Raw genomic sequence first — 27455 nt, 5'->3', positions numbered from 1 at the left:
TACTTTTGTACTAATAAATATATAAACCCACTATTCAAAATAAATACCTTTAACCTAGCTAACACCTTTAATTTAGTATCCACTGTTGTGCCCTTTAGCAAGGCACTTAATCCCAAAATGCTCTAGGGACAATGTAATCCCTTGTAATAGAGTTGACATATTTAAGTCACTCTATACAACAGTGTCTGCTAAATTAATACATTATGATTATTTTCCAATTAATCAGTTGGTGGTCTGTTGCCATTGTTTATTTAAGTTAGATTAAGCCACTTTATGCTTAACATGGAAATCACATGTCCAATGTGCTTTTAATGATGTAAGTGAACTTGAACTTGAAAACATTGAATATGGCACATACTGTAGGCCTACATCAACAACAGAATAAAATGGCCCTGTGGTTTTCTGAATGAAGAAATACAAATCATTAGCGTTGAAACGGTAAACTATTTATATTGAACACACACACACACACACACACACACACACACACACACACACACACACACACACACACACACACACACACACACGAGGACACATACACACACACACAAGGACACACACACACACACACACACACACACACACACACACACACACACACACACACACACACACACACACACACACACGTATGTACACAGACACAGGATTCCTTGTGTCTGTCTTTTACATGCTAATCTAACAATAGCTGCCTTCTCAAGAGCCACACAGCTGGGTGTCACTCTCTGTCAGCTCTGGCCAGGTTGCGTCTCAGCATCTGGATCTCCAGGCCGAGCTTCTCTCGCTCCAGGTGCAAGTTGTCCCTCTGCAGCCCCAGCACCTCCACCATCAGGTGCTCCACTACTGGGGGGAAGATCACCACGGGAGCTCCTGCAAATGAACACCGAAGCACAAGTTGATAACACAATGTAACACGTCAGGGGGTTAAAAGTTAAAGCTGACTGCGTTTAACAAACCCTTTTAGCCAGAACCGCAAAGACTCGCATTGGATTGACCGATAGTCAGTCAATGATGTTACCACTGCTCCAGCTCCACCACACCTATCCTATTACATTGCTCATCCAGCACATTTTTAATATGCTTCTTTTTTTATATGTTCATTTCTGTAATGCTTGAATTGTTGATAGGGGTTAACAGAACAAAACCTGACAACAGGTCCATGGCATTACCGGCAGGAAATGACATAATTTTTTGGTTTAACAAATCTGGAAAGCGTTACTGAATTTAACAACAATGTTTTAATGTATTGCAGAGTGGCTAACAGCATTTAAGATGACACTGCTTGTTACCTTGAAACGGTAGTACTTCATAGACACCATGTCTTGGTGTAATGATGCCTGGCTGGTTGCCCCCTGTGCCTGGACCATACGGCATATTTCCATCCTGTATAGCGGGACTGTATGGTTGTGGGCCGGGTCGCAGGTCGCTCCTAATGCTTGGATATGGTGACTGGTTGCCTCCAAAGACCGAGCCACGAGATGGTTGGTTGCTCATTGACATAGGGCCTTGTGGGAGTGGCTCAAGGGGTGGCAGTTCGCTTTCAGGAATTGGTTCCTGGGCACCAACAAAGCCTCGTGGCTGAAGAGCATCATGGCCTGGCACTTGGCTTCTGGGGAAGACATTCCATCCAGTGTGCCCAGGGCAACTCTTCTCACAGCGCAACACCACCTCAACAGGGTAATGATCGCTCACTCTCAGCGCCTGTAGATGTTGTATGTTTGTTGTAGACATTAAGAGTATCTCGGACCAAGCGGGGGTGAAACATGCTACATCACCGATTTCAAAATTTGAAACAACTCGGGGAATTATGACACCTTCATTGTTTTAGGTAAAAAAAAAAACTTTAAAAAAAAGTCCCAAAATTGCATAAAATGTTGACATCCCTCCTGCTGTCAAATTTAACCACAGCAAAGTAACAATCATCAAAGGTTCATCCAAGGCTAGTTTAAAACAGTTACAAGGTGTGACGGGTGTCAGTCCAGGACTGCACATGTCCACTATGTCACACACCTTTTGGTGAATACCCAAAATATAGCAATATTTAGACCTGAAAATCTCCAATGAGCAACCTTTTTTCAAAATTATGTCATCTGTCATCTGAGGACATTGTAAATGAAAGGAAAAAATGCTGTGCCTTTTTATCATTTTTTAACCTCCTAAATAGATCCAGACAGAGAGTTCAAGTACATAATATTATCATTTATGGTGGACAAATTATGATATATTGTCATGTCAACTGATCAAACCCAAATTAGATGTAATGTCCTAAGTGCAATATATTCCTTAAGGTAGCTCAAAATGACATCTTGAGGTGACATAAACCAGCATACCCGTAGGTCCAATTTTTGTAAAAGTGATCTCTCCAGCATAGGCCTATCTCAGGGCTAGAAACAGTCACTTGGAATCAAAGCAAAACTTGTAAGATTTTGGAAGCCAAAAATCAAAGGTCAAGGTCACTGTGACCTTATGTTCATCCCATTGTAGTGAATAAACCTCTAAAAACACTTGACATAATTTCAAATGTGATACAAATATTCACTTTGACTCACAGATACCTAATATTTGAATTTGGTGGTCAAAGGTCAAGGTCAAGGACCTCGCATTCTTGATAAAAAATGTCAGAAATGCCTGTAGGGAGGTTTTTCTCCTCAAATGTGGCACAATCTTTCGCTTGCACATTCTTCATCCCATAGCAGGAGGGACATCAACATTTTATGCAATTTTGGGACTTTTTTTTTGGTTTTTGGCCTACAACAAGGAGGGGATCCTAACTCTCCATGCGTTGTTTGTGCTATTTTGGCATTTTGAGTTTTAGGTGGACCCTTCAAACTGGCAGTTTCATCAAAATAAGTGACGTAGCATGTTTCACCCCTGCCTGGTCCTCTCACAGGCACATTCTTAAACGGGGAAGATGATTGTATCACAACTGTTCTCAAATTAATCAAACGAAGATGACAAAGGCTGACACAGAAGCCCTATCAAGTGTCAAGTGACTATGTGTGTAATGTGTGGACTAGTGTTACCAACTGATACTTGCCATGTCCTCTGTCAGGTTGAATGCAGTGTGGAAGTTGAATGAACGAGCAGATCCAGGGACCACAGACTCCAGCATGTCCTGCCCATACACCACAATCCTATTGGCCAGTATAATGTGCACATACATGTCTATTATGTACATGGGTATTACAGACAGACAGACAGACAGACAGACAGACAGACACACACACACACACACACACACACACACACACACACACACACACACACACACACACACACACACACACAGACACACACACACACACACACACACACACACACACACACAGGTAGGTACAAACCGGTCATATGTGTGCGTATTTCCTGTGTTGGCAGTGGTGTCCACATCATCTCCAATCAGCCAATGGAAGTTCTTATCACTCCGGATGCGAATGTTGTGGAAGTCTCTCTCAGACACATAACTTCCATCCGCATTGAAGTCCCCTAGAATCATAACATTCTACAATATGAAGTAAATAGGTAAGAGACACACGTAAGATACTTATGTAATATGTAAGGTTACTAAGGTTATTAAAAAAAACTATGGTATTTTTTCACACGGATCTCTTGTTTCTAGAAGTCACCAAGTACTATTGGTACAGAAAAAAAAAACATGAAAACAATCAGTACTACCTCATTCAAGTTGCTGCAGCCAGGCAGCTACAGTGCTACCCTCTGGGTGCATGATTTTATAGATGCCCCCAGAGTGTAGCACTATAGCTGCCTGGCTGCTCTAGCTGTTGGCTGCAGCAACTCGAGCTAGGTAGTACCGATTTGTTTTTTTTTGATTGTTTGTTTTTTGGCTGGAGTTCTGTAAGTCTTAGGGGTCGCAATAAGATACACATTGCCTGAAGACTCACATCTGTTTTCCACTTCCTTCGGACAGCCAAGAACACCTCATAGAGTTCATCCAGCTCTTTGAGTGAATCGTCTGGCTTAGTGTGGACCGGCATTAGAACCAAGTCCTTCAAAACTGTTAAAGAAAGATGTAAAATATAAAGTTAAACATAAAGGACTATCTATCTATCTATCTATCTATCTATCTATCTATCTATCTATCTATTTATCTGAGAAAGAGAGAGATATATAGATAGATATCTTTCTCTCTCTCTCTTTCACACACAAACACACACACACACACACTGTGTCACACTTTATTTGAGAAAATATCTGTATGCAAATTAAACATTTAATCTGAACAGAATGTTCAGAAATAACATTAAGAAAGACAGTAAGACACACCCAGAGCTATTACACCTATGACACAGGTTAGGTAAATACAGGTTTGGTAAATACAAAGACAATAACAATATTTGAACACACACACACACACACGCACACACACACACACACACACACACACACACACACACACACACACACACACACACACACAGTGTGTTTATGTTCACAACTCTGTGGACTTGAAAACATTCCAGACCAATGACAGTATCATGTTACACATGCGTGGGATGTGCAGACCTGTCTATTTAAACAGGATTGGCTTGCACAATATTGAGGTTTATTCTGCATTCAACACAGTGTGCACTGTCACAAACACACATACACACACACTTTTTAGAAATGCGGAGGGTCAAACGGCATACCTGTGTGATGTGATGTAAAGCGGAGTATATAAGGCTCCCGAGCAAAAGCATCGTGGTCTCCCTCCTGGGTATCCTCGTACTGATAAGACCCCACCAAATCTACCAAATCATCCCTAAGACAGGAGGGGGTGTATATTTCAGTCATGCTAAGCTGCATGGAAGGTACTCTATGATAGGAGAGGGATAATAATATGAGCTGTGGGGGAAATACTCACCTATAGAGGAAGAGGAACTGCTCCTTGTATCGTGTCCTGCCCAGGCGGGTACTAAGCTTCAGAGTGTAGTGGTGGTCTGTGTTTACCCTGTCAGTCATGCAACACAGCCAGTGTAATGCGTTATGAATTATGACATGCCCACTTGCTATTATGCAATGTAAATTTAATGGAAACGATTTGCATAATGTTAACTAACAGAGATAGACAGTGTCTCTTACCTATTCAGCTCTTTCAGAAATATTTCCACGGAATCCCCACTCACATCTGTCACCTCCAAAATCAGGATGATGTCATACCGAGACACAATCTGAGGTGTAGCAATGACAAAAACTAATGAAGTTTCAAAGATGAAGAATCATAACACTATCTCACCTTCGGAGCGTGCTATGAAAGCAGAGCGCAAATGATAGATAATAAAGATAATGACACAGTTCATGTCCTGAGGACAATTATACGCAGACAGACACTCAGGTGATGCCGTGAAGCATAAACACAGAGATTACCACACCCAGTATTCAGCATTTGCTAGGAAATGTAGAAGTCTTGTATATCTTGTAAGCTTTGTATCTCTACTGTATATGTACCCCGAACCGGTTCCTTTGTGATGCAACGGAACATAACAAGCAGCATAACTTTTTATGTGATTACATACCACAGCTACTAAAATGTCATGTTCCCGATGAACAAGCATGCCTCAGCTTGAGAAAAAACAATAGGTTCCACTATTACATAAGATCCACTTTGGACTAACACGTAAAATATATGAAAACATATCCGAATGAGAAAAATAAGAGAATATGGGAATATTATTTTTGGACGACAGCACTGAAATTAGACGGAAACAACATCTGACACAAGTAGATAAATTCTGTGCAGGTGTAAACACATAAGCCATGTCTGATGCACACACTGATACAAAATGTAAAGCTCCAAAATCCATTACCCTCACAAGTGTAGACAAGACTTCTGGGTCGGACACTTTTTTCACTCCAAATCGCTGAACATTGAAAGAAGCAATCTTCATGGTTTCTGAAAAGCAATTATTCCTTATTACAATTGCCAACAAAGTGGTCTAACAGCACTGTCAAAACGGTGTTTTACATTTAGCAACTTCTGCCAATAATGAACTTTGATTAGCAGCTTTTAGGAATTAACACTGATTAACGGAGAACAAAGGATTCAGTGTGCTAAAATATGATCTTACCTATTTGTAATGGTAAACTACATGCATTGAAATGTATGGACTTACTGAGTGAAGATGGAACAGAGGTCTGGAGAGCAGTGAGATGAGATGGAAACACACAAATGAAGGCGTGATAGTAGTGACAGACATGAAACAGGCTTTTCCGGGTCATAACAATTGCTCTCTCTCTCTCTCTCTCTCTCTCTCTCTCTCTGTGTCTCTTGGTATCTCTCCCACAAACACACACACACACAAACACACCCACACACACACACACACACACACACACACACACACACACACACACACACACACACACACACACACACACACACACACACACACCATTTCACTCGAAATGATCATTTCCTCCTCTGTAAAAATATATTTTCTGTCTTCTTTGTGGCTGTTTCTATGGAATAAGATGACTGATGTGAAAATGTAGCAGGACTGAAGCAGGACTCATAGCCTGTTTAAGCTCAGACTATATATGTACACACACTAATTGAGACACTTTAATTTAACTTTCTGTGTTGAGTTTCAAAGTCGTGATGACGCGTACACCTGGTCGGAAAATATCATTGGCATGTTTACAGTTCCCTGCAGCTTGTTTTGCTTGTCTTGTCAGTGACCAGAGTGTTGGCATAGAGACTGTACTCCACATTTTATAGTTTCCACACAGCTTGGCTACTGTGTCATTGGCAAAAGCTATCACAGGAGGAAGGAATGCATTTGATCAGAAGCAAGTAGGTAGTTGTAAGTAAGTTTACCTGCGCCATAATGTTTTTATATTTCTCCACCACAATGCCAGTTGGTGATTGCCCAAAACGGTTTTGCCTGGTTTCAGTTTAACTTTGAAGTGTTAATTGGATTGTGCCAGTGTGAGACCTGACTTGACATGTTGGCAAATATATATTTAGGTCTATACGTTTTTCCCAATGACTTTAATGCTTGTGTCAACTCTGACATCATGTTTTCAAAACAATTAACACACAGTTCTAAACACAAGCACTCTAGCCACATTTTGCTTGCAAAAGAGTCTAACACTCTCAAAGCATTTAAAACATGCACAAACTGTGGAACAGCATCCCTACCTCCATCAGATTCGCCCCTTCAGTTGACTCTTTTAAATCCCAGCTCAGAACATACCTTTTCTCTGTAGCGTTTCCCGATTCATCTTGACCGGAGCCCTGCTTGTACTGTAGTCTCTATCGTGTATTTGTATGGTCTGCTTTATGATGTGTTTTTGTATGGCCTGTCTCTGTTTTATTAGAGGGGATGCATCCCCTCTATTGAAATCCGAAAACTTCTTCTTATTACAGTGCATGAAAATGCACTGTACTGTTCTTCCTAGGCAACAACTTCTTATTATTATTATTCCGCTTACCACTTTTTCCGTACGCTATTTCTCTTGAACAGTTTAACTTAGAAACTTCATTCAAACTTTGTAACGTAGGTATTCAAACGGACGAAGCTGCTGTCTTTTCAACTTTGAAACTTTTATACTTTTTAAACTATTAAAGAAAAACTTTTTAAAAATCCCCATAGACTTAACATTGCCGATTGTGACATCATAATACGGCCGTTAAGCAATTAGAATCCTATGGCAGGTGTTCAGGCCACCTGCAGCCTCAGGCTTTAAGCATACAATCTGGGTCAATTAAGACTACACATCCTATTCAACTGTTTCCTCTGCCCAAAACTGTTTCAAAATAAAAGCCCTCACTACAATAATCCACTGTTAAACAATGTAACCCATTAAACTACTGAACTTTTTACATTCAACTTTTAAACGGTCTACTTTTAAACTATCATTAAACTATCTATCTATTAAACTAGCTGTCTATCAACAACTTTTAAACTATCTACATTCAACTTTTAAATTTTTAAACTATATACATTCACTAGCTGTCTATCAACAACTTTTAACTTGTCATCAACTATGTCAACACTTTTCATCAACTATGACTTCTACCCACTGTAGCTAGTTAGCATGGTTAGCAAAGTTAGCATGTTAGCATTGCTAACAAGGTTAGCATTTTTAATAAAACTGCTAAAAATGATTAGCTAGGTTAGCTAAGTCACATGGTAAGCATAGTTAGCATGCTAATATGTTAGCATGCTAGTTAGCATTTTAACAAAACTGCTAAAAATGATTAGCTAGGTTAGCTAAGTAACATGGTTAACATAATTAGCATGCTAGCATGTTAGCATGCTAGTTAACATTTTTAGCAAAACTGCTAAAAATGATTAGCTAGGTTAGCTAAGTAACATGGTTAACATAGTTAACATGCTAACATGTTAGCATGTTAGTTAGCATAGTTAGCATAACTGTTAAAAATGATTAGCTAAGTTAGCTAAGTAACATGGTTAACGTAGTTAGCATGCTAACATTGCTAGCATAGTTAGCATGTTTAGCAAAACTGCTAGAAAATGTTTGTTAAGTTAGCTAAGTACCATGGTTAGCATGTTAGCATTGTTAGCACTGCTAAAAAACATTAGCTAAGTAGCATGGTTAGCAGAATTAAAAATCTTAGCATAACTACTAGCAAACATTAGAGCCATTCCAACTTTCAGTTATCGTCAAATATCTACCTATACACAGCCATTAAACTATTTGAATATCAACATTCATTAAACTGCTAGAAAACGTTAGCTAAGTAGCATGGTTAGCAGGTTAGCATTGCTAGCACTGCTATAAAACATTAGCTAAGTAGCATGGTTAGCATAGTTAAACATTTTAGCATAACTGCTAGCAAACATTAGAGCCATTCCAACTTTCAGTTATCGTCAAATATCTACCTATACACAGCCATTAAACTATTTGAATATCAACATTCATTCAACTTCCAGTCTGTCAACAACTTTTAAACTATTTACCTTCAACTTTTAAACGGTTACTTTTAAACTATCATTAAACTATCTATTAAACTAGCTGTCTATCAACAACTTTTAAACTATCTACTGTCTATCAACAACTTTTAAACCATCTACATTCAGCTTTTAAACAGTCTACTTTTAAACTATCAACTTTTATTAAGCTATGCAACCACCATGTCTATCCTAGCATCACCGTAGTAACTATCTCTGTATTATCTGTTTTAACTATACATGATATTTTACATCACAACTTTAGCATTTTCATGCACTGGTAATTCCTTGGAATTGCATTTCTAGTTATTATTATTTTTCTTTTTACCTTTTTGTGCGCGCTATTCAGCCCAAACCGCTTAACGTACAAATTTGGTTCAAACACCGTTCCGTAGATCTTCCAAGGCTTTACCGTCCTATCCGTTTTTCATTTTTGAGAAGTTTATACTTTTTGAGATATTTGTAATTAAAAGTGTATTTTTCCCCCATAGACTTGAATGGGGGCTGTGATGTCATAATAGAGCCAGCTGCGCTCGTTAAAGGAGAATTCCGGTGTGATTTTGACCTAAAGTGTTTTGAAACATGATACCGAGTGTGAACGTATGTCTCATAGCCCATCTCGGCTTGTCCCCTGCACTCCGAAATCTGGCGCTAGTTAGCCGATGCTACCAACAAGGCGGTCAATGGTGGTGCCTCGGCATCGGCATAGCCATGCAAATAAATCACTGTTTTACACCATTTACGAGGCTCAATGTATCTCCACACTTCATTGGTAGACTTCCGAGGGCCCTGACATTTAAAACGAGACATTGAGAACTTTGAAAAAGCACTGGTAGTTTACTTACAAGACGATTTATACAGACAGTACCTTCACGAAGTTTAGCGTTTGCAGCCATCTTGAATTTAGTCACGATAAGTCGAGCGACGAGTAAGAATGAACAGGTATGATAAGGGATCAGATTCCAAAAATAATTCTGTGGAAATGCATGGATTACAGTTTCTTCCAGTAGCAGCAACTGGAATCCATGCATTTCCACGGAAATATTTTTGGAATCTGATCCCTTATCATACCTGTTCATTCTTACTCGTCGCTCGACTTATCGTGACTAAATTCAAGATGGCTGCAAACGCTAAACTTCGTGAAGGTACTGTCTGTATAAATCGTCTTGTAAGTAAACTACCAGTGCTTTTTCAATATTCTCAATGTCTCGTTTTAAATGTCAGGGCCCTCGGAAGTCTACCAATGAAGTGTGGAGATACATTGAGCCTCGTAAATGGTGTAAAACAGTGATTTATTTGCATGGCTATGCCGATGCCGAGGCACCACCATTGACCGCCTTGTTGGTAGCATCGGCTAACTAGCGCCAGATTTCGGAGTGCAGGGGACAAGCCGAGATGGGCTATGAGACATACGTTCACACTCGGTATCATGTTTCAAAACACTTTAGGTCAAAATCACACCGGAATTCTCCTTTAAGTAGTTCTCAGAGCAGTTCCCAGGCTAATCAGAACACTGGCACAGGTGTCACCTGTGAGGAATTCAACTGTCTCAGCCTCTAAGCATACAATCTAGCTCTACCTGAACTACACATCCTGTTAAAGTGTTTCCTGTGTGTCAAAATAAAAGTCCCAGCCATATATCATGCATTCAGCATTATATCTCCAGAACGGCTTGACGTACATGCTTCAAATTTGGTACGAGTGTTTTTATGGACTCAAAGATGAAGTGAGTTGAAGGTTGAAGGTCAAATGTCAAGGTCAAAAACACCTTGAGTGTGATATCTGAATAATGCCATGTCACACAAGATTCAAATTTGGTTACTCCAAAAGCACCTTTGCAGGTATCACAATTACCCTACCAACAGCCCCACCAAAACCCTAACCAGCAGACTGCATCCCCTCGTGTAATTCCTCGGAATTGCATTTCTAGTTTGTTATATGTTATATGTTTGCTTCCCACCGGTCTCTGTAAAGCACTTTGGTTGATGCAAGTCATGTTTAAACGTGCTATATAAACAAATCTGATTGATTGATTGATTGATGCAGCAAAGGCAAAATTTGCTTTCAAACAATGCATCTTGTAGTCAGAGTTGGGCACAAATAAATCAAAAACTATTTTGTTACAAACTACAAATACTAGCTTACGAAATGTAACAAAGCTAGATGTACTGCATAGCGGTACAAAATATGACCGCCGCTCAGTCCTGTATCCATTCCGCGAAAATAATTCACACTTGTCAATTTGTCTCCATCTTATAGGCTACTCCATCCATCCCCCACTCTTGAAACTTTTGTGTATGCTTGTAAGGCTCTTCATATACAGTAATTAGTTTTGTTGTATAAAATAGAAAGAATAGTAAAAATAAAAGAGGTCTTTGTTCTGTACATTGCCACAAACTACATTGTGAGTATACTATAGTTTATGCTTAATGACTCCCCCTTTATGCAAGCAAAACATTTGACAAATATGATCAGTTACTTTACACCTTTGAATCCTAAACCATGCTCTTCCTTACTTGAAACACCTTTGTTGAAATGCAAGAAATTGAAGACTGAAACTAGGGTGTAGGCCTAGGTGTTTGGGAATGAATGTTCAGATGCTCACATTTATTTTGTGTAGACTTTTTGTGGTCTTAATGCAACATTTTGCAAAGCACACACAGGGCCACTAAGGACTGTGAGCGAGTCCACAGCAGAAATGTCCCAGCCCTTTGTTTAGGATGCATAGTAGACAGCTTATCTTATATCTTCCATTAGCAAACCATCGCGTTAGTGAACGTTAGCATTGGGGCCAACTAACTTAGCTCCTGTCAGTATGGTCAGAAAAGATTGAGATGACAGTCAAAAGAGAGTGCTGTTATCAATTTGCCTGGTATAACCGCATTTATGTTTCACAAATACACCAACAATCAAACTAGCCTCCATAACTCAACCAATGCTAACGGTAACATTATTACATATCATGGATATAACATTATGCCTTTAGACCCCTCTTGAAAGACCCAAAACTATCATATATATATATATATATATATATATATAATATAACATTATGTGGATATAACATTAAGCTGGTGTAAGATTAATACCTGCAGTAAAAACCAAGCATGTCCGATAAACTTTCTCAGGTTTATTTTGGCTTCAAGAAGAAATGGAAATATATGTCATGTGGAAATGATCCTACCAGAGCCCGTCTACGGAGAGCCTCCCCACTCTCTATTAATCCCATACAAACCGAATTTGGCTGCAGTTCACCAGAGTTCACCTAGATGGCGATCGCGGGCGAGTCCAAAATACATGGGGTCCTATGGAGCTACATGGCTACATTTATTGTTTTCACCTATTTAACAACTGAAACCCTCAGATTTTATTTTATTTTTCACAAAATGGATATGGATTATCAATCAAAAGTGAAATAATCAGGGAGTCATGTCCTTTCGTTTTCTTACAGGTTGGGTCGTTGTTGCCCATAACACGCTAGCATTGATGCTATGCTATGCTATGATCACGCTAATGAATGACGTCATTGACACGTTTGAAAGCCTTTTTAGAACAATTAAGTGACTTTAAAAAATATAATACTCAACCAAGTGTATTGTCTTTGCCTCCCCTTTCGAATACAACATTCAAATTACTTGAAAAAAAATTATATCCCGAGAAAAGTGGATTTTGAGGGGTAAAGCTCCATAGACCTCCATTCATTCTGGACTCGCCCGTGAGCGCCCCTAGATGCAGTACCACACCGGAAGAGTTCCGAGAGTGAAGGTTCTCCCCTTATTAGACATTCTCTGATCCTACCCTTATTAGACATTCTCTGCCATTCTCTGGCCTTTTATCCTTGTAGGAAGTAAGTGAGTGAGTAAGTCTAGTAAAGTGTCGCTGCGCCATCTGGTGGACAAACTACTTAACGTCAATACAGGAAATGCAACCTGTGTGCATGCATGTGTGTGTGTATGTGTGCGTGCATACGTTTGTGTGTGTGTATGTGTGCGTGCATACGTTTGTGTGTGTGTGTGTCAGTTATAATGCATGCTTAAGAGAGTATAATTTCAAAACTTGTTTCTCCAGTCATATTTTAAAGCCACTGGGAAGTCAGGAATTGTTGTTGTGCAATCTCTGTTCTTGTGACTTGTGATTAGCAGTGAGGCTTTCTGCAACCTCACAGATTTATTGACTTTAATAGTTTTAAAACCAGCTATGCAGTGGCCCTAGAGGTGGGTGTGACTAAATGTCATTTCATTTGCATTCAAATTGGAATGTGGAGTGCAGATGAGAACACAGTGTGGTAAACCCCTAGAGGGTAACAGAGGGGACTGCCAGGTTGCGAGGGGGGCCCTACAGAGTACCTGAACAGAACAGCTCTGACTGGTTTGTCCATGACAAACATGTCATCACGGGACAACACACATAAACCACACACATGCATGCATACACACCCACCCCTCAAAAGACATAGACGCTTCCTCTTCAGAATTCCACATCAGAGGAACAGGCAAACTCGCCTCTCTGTCTCTGTCTCTGTCTCTCTCTCGTCTCTATCAGCCATGAGTGCGCGACGCAAACGCTTCAGTGGCAGCACCCAGAACTTCAGCAGTCGCTCTCTGGGGTCTGGCTCTGGCCTTGGTTTCAGTGCTGGCTCGCTGGGCACTACCTACCTGGTGTGGGGCTTCTATGTGGGTAAGCCCATCACAGCTGTGTCCGTGAACCAGAGCCTGCTAACGCCTCTGAACTTGGACATCGACCCCACTATTCAAGCTGTGCGCATGCAGGAGAAAGAACAAATCAAGAAACTCAACAATCGATTTGCTTCCATTATTGATAAGGTAAGTACCTGAGCCTAAGTGTGTCTGTGTGAGTGTTAGAGCGTACCAAACATTAGCTCAGGCATTTGCCTTTTGGGTTACACTTTACTTGACAGTATCGACATACAGGTGTAATGCAATGTAATATTGTAATACATGTAAGAGTGACATGACACTGTCATGAACGTGTCATAAACAAGTCATAAATATTTATGACATAACGCTTCTGTTTTTAAGTGTCATTCGTTTTCACTTGTCTCTCTTTTCTACTCCCCCTCTCTCTCTTTCTCTCTCTCTCTTTTTTACTCCTCTTTTATACTCTCTCCATCTCACCCTCAACTCCCACTCCTAATCCACCTTGCTGTCCCTTCCACACATACACACACACACACACACACACACACACACACACACACACACACACACACACAAACACACACACTAGGTGCGGCAACTGGAGCAGCAGAATAAAGTGCTGGAGACCAAGTGGCAGGTGCTGCAGAAAGGCGCTCGTCCTCCCTCTAAGTGTGAGCCCCTGCTCGACTCCTACATCCAGACCCTGCAGGTACAGTTACGGCAGCTTGCAGTGGACAAACAGTACCTTCAAAGAGAGCTTGAGAGGGTTCATGTGGAAGTGGGGGACAGGAAGCAGAAGTGAGTCACCTACAGTCATAGCTTATACCTGAAACATGAAGGCATTCCTCACATACTCAACATGACAGAATGCTCAGAATGCAGCAAAACAATCTTGAAGTTCAGCTCTGGTTTGGTGAAATGTGTTTTGACATTGATGGCACTGTCTCACCTCACCTGTTTGCAGGTATGAGGAGGAGATCAACAAGAGAAATGGAGCAGAAAATGAGTTTGTCATCCTGAAGAGGGTAGGCGCATAATACACGTATCAACACCAACACCAACTAACACCAGCAGCAGCACACTCTCAACATCTCTGGATAGATCTAATAAGCACATAGTTTGCCACACTGTCAAAGCTTCTGTAATGCCTTCTCTGTGTTTGTGCTGATATGTCTTAGGATGTAGATACTGCGTACCTGAAACAATCTGATTTGGAGGGGAAATGGACCAGCCTCACCCAAGATATAAATGTGTTCAAGACATTGTATGAACAGGTAATAGCATTTAAACTATACATCTATAATTCTTATATTTTTAGTCATAGTAGTTCATACCATTAATCATAAGTCTTGCTCGATACTATTGCAGTCTGCCAAATTTATAGCACCTACAGAGTGGGCCAAATTATATTTATCCTTCTTATTCTCAATTGCTCCCTTTTTCTCTCTCTCTCTATCTATCGATTTGTCTATCTATCTATCACTCTCTGTTTTTAAATGAAATTCAACAAAAAGATAAATGTAAGTTAGACTGAATAAAACCTCTATGTTCTCTGGTTGATGCCCCTGCGGTCAGGAGCTCAGTGAGCTGCAGGCTGAGTTGCAGGACATCTCAGTAATCGTTGAGATGGACAACTCACGAGAACTGGACATGCAGCAGATTGTGTGTGACTTGAAAGAACAGTATGAGGGCATTTCCTTACGCAGCCGCAAGGAAGTTGAGGTCTGGCACCAGACCAAGGTAAGAACACACACACTACAACACAACAATGCACCATCTCTTATACTCTTGCTCTCTCTCTCTCTCTCTCTCTCTCTCTCTCTCTCTCTCTCTTCTCTCTCTCTCTCTCTCTCTCTCAAAAATTTTAATGAGCTGCAGTCTCTGTGTGTGAATAGTTTAATCAGATCTCGGCGCAAGCTGACCAGTCCTCAGAGAAGCTGAGGATAGCCAGACAGGAGATTTCTGATCTCAAACGCAACCTCACACGCCTGGAGAATGACATCAACAATGCAAAAGCACAGGTGAGAGAGCGCCTGTCACCATAGCAACCCCTCGGAACAGAAACTACAACAGAAATGTATCGACACAACACAGAGTATCAGCACTTCCATATATGAATAGACTAGAGTTAATCATGAGCAGTCTTACTCTCCCGTCTGCATTCACCAGTTGTGATGGGACTATTTGTGTATTTACAGTAATTAATCGTAAAACATGAACACTTCTCCTTTAATTAAAAATCAAGACTAGATAAAACAAGGAGGAAAAGTGACATATTCTCAAAGGGACAATATATAGTTTACAGGATATGTGCAGTAATGCACTTCAGCTTTATTTAAAACTATCCTCAAAATAATATCAATATTTTCAGCCAAGAATGTAATAAGTGTACTAAAACAATGCCAGCTCTGATGGTGTAGTGTGGTGTACTCTGTTTTTGCAGCGTGCCTACCTGGAGGCCCAAATTGCGGATTCAGAGAACCAGGGGGAGGTGGCAGTGAAGGATGCCCAAGCCAGAATCCGAAACCTAGAGAAAACCCTTCAGGAAGGAAAGCAAGACATGGCCAAGCAATTGCGTGACTACCAGGAGCTTATGAATACCAAACTGGCACTGGATATTGAGATTGCCACCTACCGTAGTCTACTGGAAGGAGAGGAAAGAAGGTCAGATATAAAAATAAGAATGAGACAAATTCTATTGTTAAGTGATTATTGATATATTATTATTATTATTATTATTATTATTATTATATGTTTTGCTAATTGTTTTGCTAATATGTTTTGCTAATTTTTATTTTTTCATTTTGTGTTGATATTATTTCACAGGATTGGAAAGGACCATACTGTCAATGTCCAGACAACCTGTGAGTTCATGCAAGAGTGAGATATTGAGTTGCAGATTTGTTGTTGATATTTGCCTTGCACGTGTGTTGTGTGTGTGTGTGTGTGTGTGTGTGTGTGTGTGTGTGTGTGTGTGTGTGTGTGTGTGTGTGTGTGTGTGTGCACGTGTGTGTGTGTGTGTGTGTGTGTGTGTGTGTGTGTGTGTGTGTGTGTGTGTGTGCGTGTGTGTGTGTGTGTGTGTGTGTGAGAGAGAGAGAGAGAGAGAGAGAGAAAGAAATTTGTGTCTGTTTCATTCTAGTTTTCTCTCTCTCTGATCCAGCCCACCCGCTCAGATCTCGCAAGAAGTCAACATCAAAAGTATTCATCAAAGTTATTGAGGACAGTGTCTCAGAATGCTGAGTTATAGAGACTCAAGACAGTCATACCTCCAGGCAGGCACACACACTTCACACACACACACACACACACACACACACACACACACACACACACACACACACACACACACACACACACATTTCTACATTCACATTATTGAATGCAGTACACTGAATGCATTCTTTTTTCATTGCATGTTTAGATCTTTACTATATTTAGCTGTAACCGGGTTGTTTCAATACAAATAAACTGTCTGTATGACAAAATATTATTATATGAAGGTTACTCACTGTGTAGGCTACAGAATATTTTCTTGGTATCCTTGAAAGTTTGGAAAAACACCTTTGACAAACACTCTACATACTTGATATGATCGCAGAGAATGAATATGCTTGTGAGTCTTCTAATTCCTTGTGTTCTTTACCACACCTAAAGTTGACAAAGAGAGGGAGGGGTAGAGTAAATCAACAAGGCAGCAGTGATCATACCCATGGAAGGAGAATCTCTGCAGGTACACCACAGAACAACCCATGACAGAAGACAGTGGTGCAGCCTTGGGGGTGAAACCTAAGTAAGAGATAAGTTTACAGAAAGAAATGCATGTTTGAGATTGTCAAACGGCCCTGATGCACCAGTGGAGGGGTTATTACATCTTGTAAGTTCACAGAAAAAAATGCACTTATGAGGTGTAACAGCCTCTCCGCTGGATGACCCTCTGCTACATGCTGTTTGTTCCATTTTAATGTGCGAAGGTGACAGAGAAAAAACTGTAAATGGTGGAGGCTGTAGTATTTTTGCTTGTGGGCAGCCGGTTCCATGTGCACTGGTTGGATGATCATGACTATTTGCCTATTGGTGATTTGCCTATTAAAGTACTCCAGAAAAAATATCACTGAATGTACCCAAACAACAATACTCAACATTGCTAAGCAACAGTGCTCAAAAAGTTTCACAGCCATAGATAGACAAAAAATTCAAACATCTCTGAGGTCTTCGAAGTGTTCAGCTGCAGATGGCTCGACAAACACCACAAAATCCTCCACCAGGCTCCTGCACTCTCCCTCCTGTCCCTTCCTAATACACCATTCATTTGCAGTGTCGGCAGAAAACTTCTGCATGTGGCATGCCTCTGAGTTATAGGCTAACTGATGCTGGGGGTGTGAAAGCCCAGTCCTCTGTGGGGCTCATGTCCTACTGACCACATTCTCAGAGCCTGATAAGTTGGCGAAAACAAACCTGCCTTCAGAGAAAGCAACGTGATTCTCACAGCACCACTCCCCATGTCTAGGTGAAAGTAGGCCTACATCCTGTGTAACAGGTAGATGATGCAACTTTTTATAAATCCATAGTACCACATATATTATCATCTAATGTTGTGATATCAACTTAAGGTCTATTGATATTACCCGTTTTGAACTTCCATTTGCTATATGGCCTGAGCTCATGCAAGTCAGAAAGGGGAGGATTATTTGAGGTTATTTTTGAGAGAAAATAACTGTCAATCGGTCAAATTTGAACACCAACACAACACAAGGGTTAAGTCCTCAGCACTAGTCTGGTACTACTGAGGTAGACGAGTTTACTGTAGGCCTAGTCATAAACAAAGCATCCTTGCTTGAAAATAGTGAAATGCTGGCACCTAGTGGAAAATGTTATACATTAACCTACTGTCGTCATTTTATGAATCACTGGTGTGGACGAGCGACCTAACTACGAATATCTACTTTATACTTTTGTCTAAACCATTTTACACATTCGTCTGGTCATGATGTGAACTTTAGAGTGTGCATGAGATGCATTCATAACTTATTAGCTTATTGAAGCGACATAGGCTACTATTTTTCATGCCCGCAAGTAGACAGATTATGATTCATTTCATGTAGGGTGTGTTTTGGACTGTGGAGTCATTACGGGATATTGCACATCATTCACTTCCTTTCCTTCTCCATTTCTATCTTGTGCTAAAGAATGTGCAGTTGATGTTCGACTTGACTTCGAATTTGAACATCAGAATCGTTTCGTTTTATTTTACAACGTGTGTTTCAAAGAGAAGGTGATGGCAACAACTCAAGATGGCTTCGATAGCACGGACAGTTGGCTAAGTATGTCTTTGAGTTCGACAATTTACGATATTCGTTTTTCAGACTATATTTTCCCTGTGCTTCCTAGTAGTCGATCTTAACAAACAACTAAACGACAGGCTATGTATTGTCTCTGTACATGATCATGTTTGCACTGGGCTAAATGTAATCTCGTTCTCACAGTTGCACGATCAGCGCACATGCAGGCGTTGCTGACGCCGCCGCTGACTCCAGAGGGGAGAGACTGCCTCCTGGGCCGCGAGTGCCCTGCAAGTGTGCTCAGTAGAGACCAGCACACCCCCCTGACAGCTGCCCTCTGCCCTGAAGCAAGCCAGCTCACAGAACAGGACAAGAGCAGACAAGGCTTAGATGAAGTCATCACCAGTGTGCTGACTTTTGAAGACACACTGTTGGAAAAGAGGGTGGTGGTGTTGGTGGGACCGGCAGGGGCAGGGAAGAGTATGTGTCTAGAGAAGTTGGCACAGGATTGGTCAAAGGCCCAGGTGCTAAAGGGCTATGACATGCTCCTACGCGTGTGTGTCAGTGAGTGTGTGACCACGTGGGTGAGTAATGCGAGGCAGTCCGGATCTGAAGGAGAACTGGAGGAGATGAAGCGAAACTGTTTGTCTCTGGAGAATCTTCTCCTCTTGGCTCACCCTCACCTCTCCTCCGCGACCATCTCTTACATTCTGGGGGAACGGTCCTCCTCCTCGGCCGCCCAGCCCCGGCTCCTCCTGCTCCTGGACGGGCTGGACCAAACCCCTCACCTCCCCGACATCTCCAAGCTGCTCTCCCCTCCCTCTGAGCTCACTCTGTGTTCTGACCCCAGGCAACCGGTGCCCATCTCCCACCTGCTCTGCAGCCTGGCACAGGGAACACTGCTGCCCGCTGCCTCCCTCCTCATAGCGTCCAGACAGGTGCCAGACCCGGACGCTCTGCCCCCTGGTGGCAAGTGTGTGGTGGTGCTGGGCTTCTCCCCGTCTCAGAGGAGCCGGTTCTTCCAGCGCGTCCTCCCCGACGACGACGGGCGCCTGGCGTCTGAGCTGACCCAGGTCTGTGAGCGCGGGTTTGGGGTGTATGAGCTCAGCAGCCGGCCCTTCTTCTGCTGGACGCTGGCCTCCGTGGCTTGTGCCTTGCAGCGGGCTGGAGGTGCTCCTCCCGAGACGCTCACGCATCTGTTGGCCCACGCCGCAGCCCTCCGCCTGAGGCCCATTACCACCAGCGCCAGCCGGGCAGTGGCGGGTCAAGCCCAGGAGGCGCCCCCCGTCCGCACTCTCCTGCGCGGGTTAGCCCAGCTCGCGCGGGTCTGCTCCATGGACGATTGTCGAGACTTTTGCTCCCGAGAGGAGCTGGCGTCGTGCGGTCTGGAGCGCTTCCTCTCCTCCCCGCTGCTGCGTACCTTTCTGCGAGAGGGCTTCGACGCCCACGGAGACCGCACGTTCGTCTTCCTGTGTCCCGTGATGCAGCAGTTCCTCACGGCCGTCAGCTTCTTCCTGGAGGGCTGCGGGTGGGACGGCGGAGCGGAGGAGATGATGACCGATCTGGAGGAGGCCTTTGTGGAGCCGGCGGAGGCCTTTGTGGCCGGTCTGTCGGAGGCGTCCCAGCGGGCGCCGCTGGAGGGACTGCTGGAGGCCGGCTACGCTGGCGGTCAGGCAGCAGAGGTCCAGCGCTGGCTGGAGACCCACGCGCGGGAGACCCTGGAAGGCTACTACAAAGAGCGCCACCTGCGCTGCTTCCATCTGCTGAGGGAGACGCAGAACCGAGCGCTCGTGAAGCGGAGCATAAGCAGCCCCGGTGCCAGACTGGGGATCAGCTACGGTGGCATGGAAAGGGCAGACTGCGCTGCACTGAGCTATGTGCTGAGCTGCGCTGAGGAGGTTCAACAGCTGAACCTTTACAGCAGCAGGGGCCTGACCACTGATCATACCTCACTGCTGCTTCCAGCCTTTAAGCTGGCTCACAGCATCATGTAAGGACACTACATCAAGATCACTAGCATAGGCTTGAGTTGAGTTCAGCATGGAACCCATTAGGACTGCACAATGAATCCATTTTTAATGCAATTAACTAATCGCAAAGCAGCTCACAATTCTGTCCACACATTTCATCTTGATTGATTGATTGATTGATTGATTGATGATTTTTATATTAATGTCATCCTCCTTGTGTGACAGAAAGTGAAGCTTCTTTTGCATCTGGCATCTCACCAATCAGAAGTGGCCCTACTTAAAGCCAAATTTGGAATACTGAACTGAAGCTTGACTCTCAAAAATGATATCACAAATAGACAAAAAACAGAAAAATTGCCATTAGACATTATCCCCAAAAGGTGCAGCCCTAGAATCCACTGCAATCTGTTGTTTTCTGTGTGTTCATTCTGGTACGGAAATGTTCCGGGAAATGGGTTGGGCCATCATATGTGTGAATATGTTGAAATTGTGTTGCAACATGGACTCCACCACCTCCCTAATAGTTCAGTAGTACAGCATAGTTTGGAATAGAACAATGCTGCACAGGACGGCATATACCTTCCAGGTGGAATCTAATTCAAATTCAAATTTATTTTCATTCATATTTACATAATGGGCCCTAATTTAAATGCTGGTCAAAGTGCAAAGTCTGAAGTGTAACTAAAGGTAAATGAATCACTATATACTAAATCTACTTGCTAATTTAATACCACAACAAAGATCCTGAGCACACACAGATGAGCCAGCTCAATGCTCCCACACGGCACACAATGGATTTAGTTCATGCGCAGGACACAATTGCTTACTGACTTTGCACTTTCCCCGGCCTTTTAACAAGGGCCCGTACTGTAGACTCTGTGTACTGAGTTGGTTTTGTCACTAATCCTGCCTGTGTATCTGTGTGTGTGTGTGTGTCTCTGTGTGTGTCTCTGTGTGTGTCTCTGTGTGTGTCTGTGTGTGTGTGTGTGTGTGTGTTCCTCAGACTGTCTCAGAGTGTCCTGACTCCAGACTGCTTGGCCCATCTGGCGGAGGGCCTGAGAGAGGGAGTCACCACCCGGCTTGACCTCTCCTACTCCAGCCTGGGAGACGAGGGCGTCCAGGTGCTGTGTCCCGCGCTCACCCACTCCTCACTGCGCACGCTCAGGTACAGAAGCACATGTCTGCCTGCGTGAGTGAGTGTGACGGTGTCCTCAGTGTCTTCAGCAGCAATGGCAGCGTTTCTGCATAGCTTACACGGTCACACTTGCATTACAATTGCATTCCAAACAGGACATTGCTTGTGACACAAAGTAATGTGAGTGTCTGCTGTGTTGTCTGGTAGAGTGGTTGCGTGCACATCCCTTTAGGCCAGGTGCCCGACAGGGTCTTCAGGCAAATGGAGCCATGTCAGGTTGAAGGTCCATTTGCCTGAAGAAGACCCTTTCGTGATTTTTAATTAATTCAAGTTTGGGAGTTTCTATGGTGTGCGGACATTCTCCGTTTGTTTTGTCTGCTGTGTCGTGCAGTGCCCGGAGCTCTATGTGTGTTTAATTGTGTATCTGTGTACCTGTGTGTGTATGTGTGTGTAGTGTCCCTGTGTGTAAACTCACCGCTGCGGTTTGCAAGGACCTGTCTGTGGCTCTTGCGGCCTGTGAGCTGCGTGCTCTGGACCTGCGCGGCAACAAGCTCACCGACGAGGGACTCACGCTGCTTAGCAACGCACTCAAGAGCCAGCAGTGTAAATTGCAAGAGCTCAGGTACACACACACACACACACACACACATGTTCACACTTCTCCTTCAGTGTGCTTATGACAGTGAGGAGGGGAACTGCCTTTGGTTAATGTTGAGGCACAAATTACCTCAGGCAAGGTCATCTGTGGTGTAAGTGTTTTTAACTGTGTGTGTTTTTGTATGTGTGTGTGTGCGTGCGTGTGTGTGTGTGTGTGTGTGTGTGTGTGTGAAATTAGTCTCCACAGCTGTGATCTTACCGCAGGCTCCATGAACACACTCTCCGAGGCCTTGAGCTGTGGTCACTGTCCTTTAACATCCCTTGATCTGACCGGAAATGACCTGTGTGACCCTGGAGTGAACGCTCTCTCACGTGGCCTCAGCAACCCCGGCAGCAAAATACACACACTCAAGTAATGCACACGCTCACATGTACACAGTCAACCTCTCATTGTAATAGCACTGGACTAAACATACACTTTAGTCAGGCACATGTTATATGGAGAGTGCAGATGAACAGACTTCTCAATCTCACTCACATGAAGCAGGCCTCAGACAGACAGACAGACTGTCCACTGAAGACATAGTCATCATATCACATCACATCTCTCAAAAGCCTGAGGATAATGTTCAAAGCTGCTTCAAAACAAGACCAAAAAAGCTGATAAGAGTGTGTTTGTGTGTGTGTGTGTGTGTGTGTGTGTGTGTGTGTGTGTGTTTCCAGGCTGACTGAATGTGGGCTGACTGGCTCATGTTGTGCAGCTCTGGCTGCTGCTGTGCGATCAGGAGGCTCACTGACAGAGCTGGACCTGTCCTGTAATGACCTTGGCCAGGAGGGGGCGTTGCTGCTCTGCGAGAGCCTCAAGGGGCCAGAATGTTCTCTCATCAATCTCAGGTGGCAATCTCTCTTCTAATGAATGAGAACAATTCCCATAAAGTTGGAAGCACCAAGCATATATACAGTAGAAGGCAATATAAAAATGTGTGGGTTTAAAATGTATCTGTTTGTGTGTGTGTGTGTGTGTGTGTCTGTGTGTGTGTGTGTGTGTGTGTGTGTGTGTGTCTGTGTTTGTGTGTTTGTGTGTGTGTGTACAGTATGACACGGTGTGAGCTGACCCTGTCAGTGTTCAGTGCCCTGGAGGAAGTGCTGTGTGGTGGCTCTAAGCTGAAGGCTCTGGCTCTGGGTTTGAACAAAGTGGGAGACCGAGGAGCCAGACACCTGTGGAATGCCCTGAAACACGGCCACTGCAACGTACAGGATCTGGAGTGAGTACTAGCATCTCTCACCCACTACACACACACACACACACACACACACACACACACACACACACACACACACACACACACACACACACACACACACACACACACACACAAACTCATACACACACACAGCAACATAGCTTCACTGACATTCTACCCTGGAACCACATCCAGAGTGCAAATGTTTCTTCAACTCCTGCACACCCACGGGAACACTCATACACACAAACCTGGTAGCTTCACATGGTAGCCTCTCTAGGAACATTTGGAATGAATGACATCTCTCTGGATTCTCTGTCTGCACACGCACACAGATTTGATGGATGCCAGTGTGACAACTCTGTGTGTGTGTGGGGGGGGGGGGGGGGCAGTGTTGGGCAAGTTACTGAAAATTAGTAATTAGTTACAGTTACTAGTTACTTCTTTCAAAAGTAATTGAATTACCTTACCAATTACTGTATATCAAAAGTAATTAGTTACTAGAGAAAGTAACTTTTGAGTTACTTTTAAGTCTGCTTTTAAAATGTCAATATGAACAGTACTGAGTAAACCTAATTTTTAGACCTATTTATTGTAGTTTCAACGGGCCTTCAAATGCATGAGTTCTCAAACTTTTTCTGACCACAAAACATTCTACAATGCATGAAGTTCTCCCTGACCTTGTTTTTGCGCCACCCTCACCATCTAGGTGGTTTGATAGATATGTACAGTACACTGCCTACTGCTTGCCTTCTACTACTACTACTACTAGTAGCAGTAGTAGTATGCATGGTGGTGCACTGACACTGAATTTTGCAATATAGTAATAAGTTATTATTATCATTATTATTGCAGTCCTTCTGTAGGCTACATGGAATGAGTTCAATGAGATGTAATGTGAAACAATGTTAAATGGCCTATTTTTTTAAAGCCGTTCTTGTCTGCTCACACACACATACAACCTTAGGTTATCCTCATCCTGCTTTGAACACAGTTGTATTATATAGCATTTTAAGCACCACCAGTTTGGGAAAAGCCTGCGCTGCACAAGTGCTGACCTACCAAAATAAGTTCAAAGGCGCATCTGAGGGTTTGGGTTGTCGCGCACTATGCAGAAGGTTACTCTTCAGCTGATAAGGTGTTCCAGAGAGAAGTTGCATGTTCCGTCGCAGACAAATGAATCCATAACACCATGGACGTCAATTCCGATGTAAACATACTGTGCAAATAACTCAAGTCGCTGTAGTACGTACGGTAGGCTATTTGGAGGTTTCTTTATCTGGTAAGTGAAATCTGCATTTTCCTCTCGAGTTAAACGTGTGCTTGCTTGTGCCAAGGCTATATATAGGCTACTGTATGTAGGCCTATTGGTGTTGTGGCGTGGCTATGTTGTAAGAATGAGAAATTGATATAACGAGGCTTTTGCGCAATAGGCGAAAAAGAGCAGAGATAAAATAAACAACAATGCGATTTTACTGGAGCTTACGAGATGGAAACGAAAGGGAAAAGGCTTTTAAGATGCCCATTTAAATTGTAGCCTAATGCACTCTTGTGTGTTTTATCATATATACGAAATAAGGAGGAATGTGAGGAGGCTCCTATTAACTGTAAAGAATGCATCTGCAATCTAAACATGAAACACAATCGCTGGAAACACAGCTAAGGTCGGGAGACGTTAGATTAGAAGCAGCAAATGTGCATCTGTCATCTTGTCTGCAGTCGTTCATTCAAGATCAACAGAGTAACGCAAGTAATGAACCCTTTGAAATTTCAGTAATTGTAATTGCGTTACTTGATTTACAAAAATACTTTGTTACATGCTCGTTACCACTAAAAGTAGTGGAATTACAGTAACGCGTTACTTTGTAGCACATTACTCCCAACACTGGTCTTTGTGTCATTATCCTATTCCTGTCCAGTTAAAGGTGCAATCAGAATTTGCGTGTGACGTCACATTTGTTTATGTTTATGTTTGTACAGTATAACAACTTCTTAGTATTCCCTCCCTTCAGTATTCCCAGAGAAACTCCACAGTGTTTGTTTTTTGTTTGGGAGACCAGATGCCCCCACTTTGTTTGTTTCCAGTTTTTGGAGCCTGGGCTGCCTATAGAGACATTTTTTTTTACAGTGTACTCACGGGATGGGCAGCTAGCGGATTGTGAGGAGATGTTTGCTGATGGGTTACATAACATTTACATATAACAGCGATCGCTGACTGCACCTTTAACAATAACTAAATTTGCTCCTGTCATTATATTTTTGTTGTATGTGTAGTTCCTACAGTCGTAATTATTCTATAATGGCCAATGGATTAATGGTGAATTAATACTGTCCACTGTGACGTGTGTGTGTGTCTGTGTGTGTGTGTGTGTGTATGTTAGCTTGGAGATGATTGACCTGACAGATGAATGTGTGGTGGATCTGTGTGAAGCAGTGAGGGCGCATGGCTCTCTGAAGACTCTCATCCTGAAGAACAACTCTTTGACTGACAGCTCCATCCCCAGCCTTGTCCAGCTGGTAAAGAGCTGCCCTGGTCTCAAAGAGTTCAAGTGAGTGGTGGTGACCGCAGTGTCCAAAGATAGAGATTTGTGTCACATTTTGAGACATTTGATTCTTGTTGACCTGTTGTTGTTGTTGTTTTTTTCAGTTTGCAGTATAATGACCTGAGTGAAGATGTGTTTGAGCTGATGGAGAGCTGTTCCAGGATCAGATACTGAGCCCTCATGATCAGCACACAGCTACTCAAAGCCCTGTTTCATTACAGTTCACATGTCAGTGCTTGTTTACAGAGTGTGCCCCAAAGGAAATGTACAGGATTCTGTTCTTCTGCTTTTCACTATTTGGCATTTCATGTTTTGTATTGTATAGGATAGCATTGGTACTTTATTCTTCCTGTAGGGGAACTGTTTTTCAGTAAGTAGAACATGTCAGGTCTTCTTTGGCATGACAATACAGACAGTATTACAATAAGACACATTGACCATTAAATCAGTCATATCACAGTATTAGTATTGCCAGGATTTTTTTTTTTTGTGTAGTTTTCATATATGGGTTTCAGCAGCTCAGCAGTTTTTGAATTTTAATTCATTTTAGTTTTATTTGGTCTTTAAAAATTGCTTTTGACATTTACATTTATTTATTTAGCAGACGCTTAACCAAAGCGACTTACATTTGCAGGGTTCCCACAGGTCATGGAATTTCTGGAATATCATGGAATTTTGGAAAGTCAGGGAATTTTATCATCATATATTTTGGGTGCAAAGTCATAGCCTGGCTAGCAGCGTGAATAAAATTGTGTGCGTAAGGCAGCGTGGGAAAACCCAGGCTAGCAAAGTCATGGAATATCAGGGAATTTTGAATTCAGAATTGGTGTATATCTGGTTATTAGCTTTACTGCTTGCTTGAGTAGTTGTGGTTAGTCCAACTTTGTTCATTCAAAACCCATTTATTCATCTCCCGCTCTAAAAAAAAGTTCATTGAAGATGAAAAAAAAAAAAGATTCTTGAACGCTACGCGACTGAAATCTTGTACCCTTCATTATAAAGTAGGTCATGGAAATTCAGTTTTTTTGTCAGGGAAAAGTCATGGAATTTTACATTTCACTTAAGAGTGGGAACCCTCCCTCCCTGGTACCTTCAGATCCATGGTAGCAAA

The 27455-nt window shown here is 42.5% G+C and overlaps 3 protein-coding genes across 7 annotated transcripts; 2 read left to right on the top strand and 1 right to left on the bottom strand.

The window, feature by feature from the left end:
- Positions 1 to 222: 222 nt before the first annotated feature.
- On the bottom strand, positions 223 to 7273 carry LOC143102446 (deoxyribonuclease-1-like). 5 transcript variants are annotated; one of them, XM_076266024.1, is made up of 11 exons: positions 7142 to 7273; positions 6069 to 6135; positions 5808 to 5893; positions 5083 to 5171; positions 4865 to 4951; positions 4650 to 4762; positions 3903 to 4015; positions 3345 to 3502; positions 3041 to 3137; positions 1293 to 1704; positions 223 to 873 (listed from the first exon to the last, which is right to left on the bottom strand). In XM_076266024.1, exons 1-11 carry the CDS (start codon positions 7145 to 7147, stop codon positions 722 to 724), a joined length of 1380 nt encoding a protein of 459 aa, XP_076122139.1. In that variant the 5' UTR covers positions 7148 to 7273; the 3' UTR covers positions 223 to 721. The 5 variants fall into 5 exon arrangements, with proteins under 5 accessions (XP_076122139.1, XP_076122140.1, XP_076122141.1 ...); XM_076266025.1 differs by having other exon boundaries at positions 6114 to 6135; positions 7142 to 7272; XM_076266026.1 differs by lacking the exon at positions 6069 to 6135 and having other exon boundaries at positions 7142 to 7272.
- Positions 7274 to 13174: 5901 nt separating this feature from the next.
- LOC143102445 (keratin, type II cytoskeletal 7) lies at positions 13175 to 16904 on the top strand. The gene is made up of 9 exons (XM_076266021.1): positions 13175 to 13741; positions 14166 to 14374; positions 14541 to 14601; positions 14755 to 14850; positions 15152 to 15316; positions 15472 to 15597; positions 16020 to 16240; positions 16403 to 16440; positions 16737 to 16904. The coding sequence occupies exons 1-9, from the start codon at positions 13295 to 13297 to the stop codon at positions 16814 to 16816; spliced, it is 1443 nt and encodes a 480-aa protein (XP_076122136.1). The 5' UTR covers positions 13175 to 13294; the 3' UTR covers positions 16817 to 16904.
- Positions 16905 to 18500: 1596 nt separating this feature from the next.
- On the top strand, positions 18501 to 26821 carry LOC143102444 (NACHT, LRR and PYD domains-containing protein 12). The gene is made up of 9 exons (XM_076266020.1): positions 18501 to 18897; positions 19060 to 20845; positions 21829 to 21990; positions 22415 to 22582; positions 22796 to 22969; positions 23281 to 23451; positions 23652 to 23822; positions 26183 to 26350; positions 26449 to 26821. Exons 1-9 carry the CDS (start codon positions 18852 to 18854, stop codon positions 26516 to 26518), a joined length of 2916 nt encoding a protein of 971 aa, XP_076122135.1. The 5' UTR covers positions 18501 to 18851; the 3' UTR covers positions 26519 to 26821.
- The last annotated feature ends 634 nt before the right edge of the window (positions 26822 to 27455 follow it).

Source organism: Alosa pseudoharengus, unplaced genomic scaffold (assembly GCF_046254945.1).
Source record: "Alosa pseudoharengus isolate Yale_2024_CS ecotype anadromous, Long Island Sound unplaced genomic scaffold, YU_APseudo_1.1 YU_APseudo_1.1_scf_4, whole genome shotgun sequence".
In the NCBI taxonomy this organism is placed as follows: domain Eukaryota; kingdom Metazoa; phylum Chordata; class Actinopteri; order Clupeiformes; family Clupeidae; genus Alosa; species Alosa pseudoharengus.
Note: the sequence above shows the minus strand (reverse complement) of the source record. Positions and strands in the feature narration are given on the sequence as shown.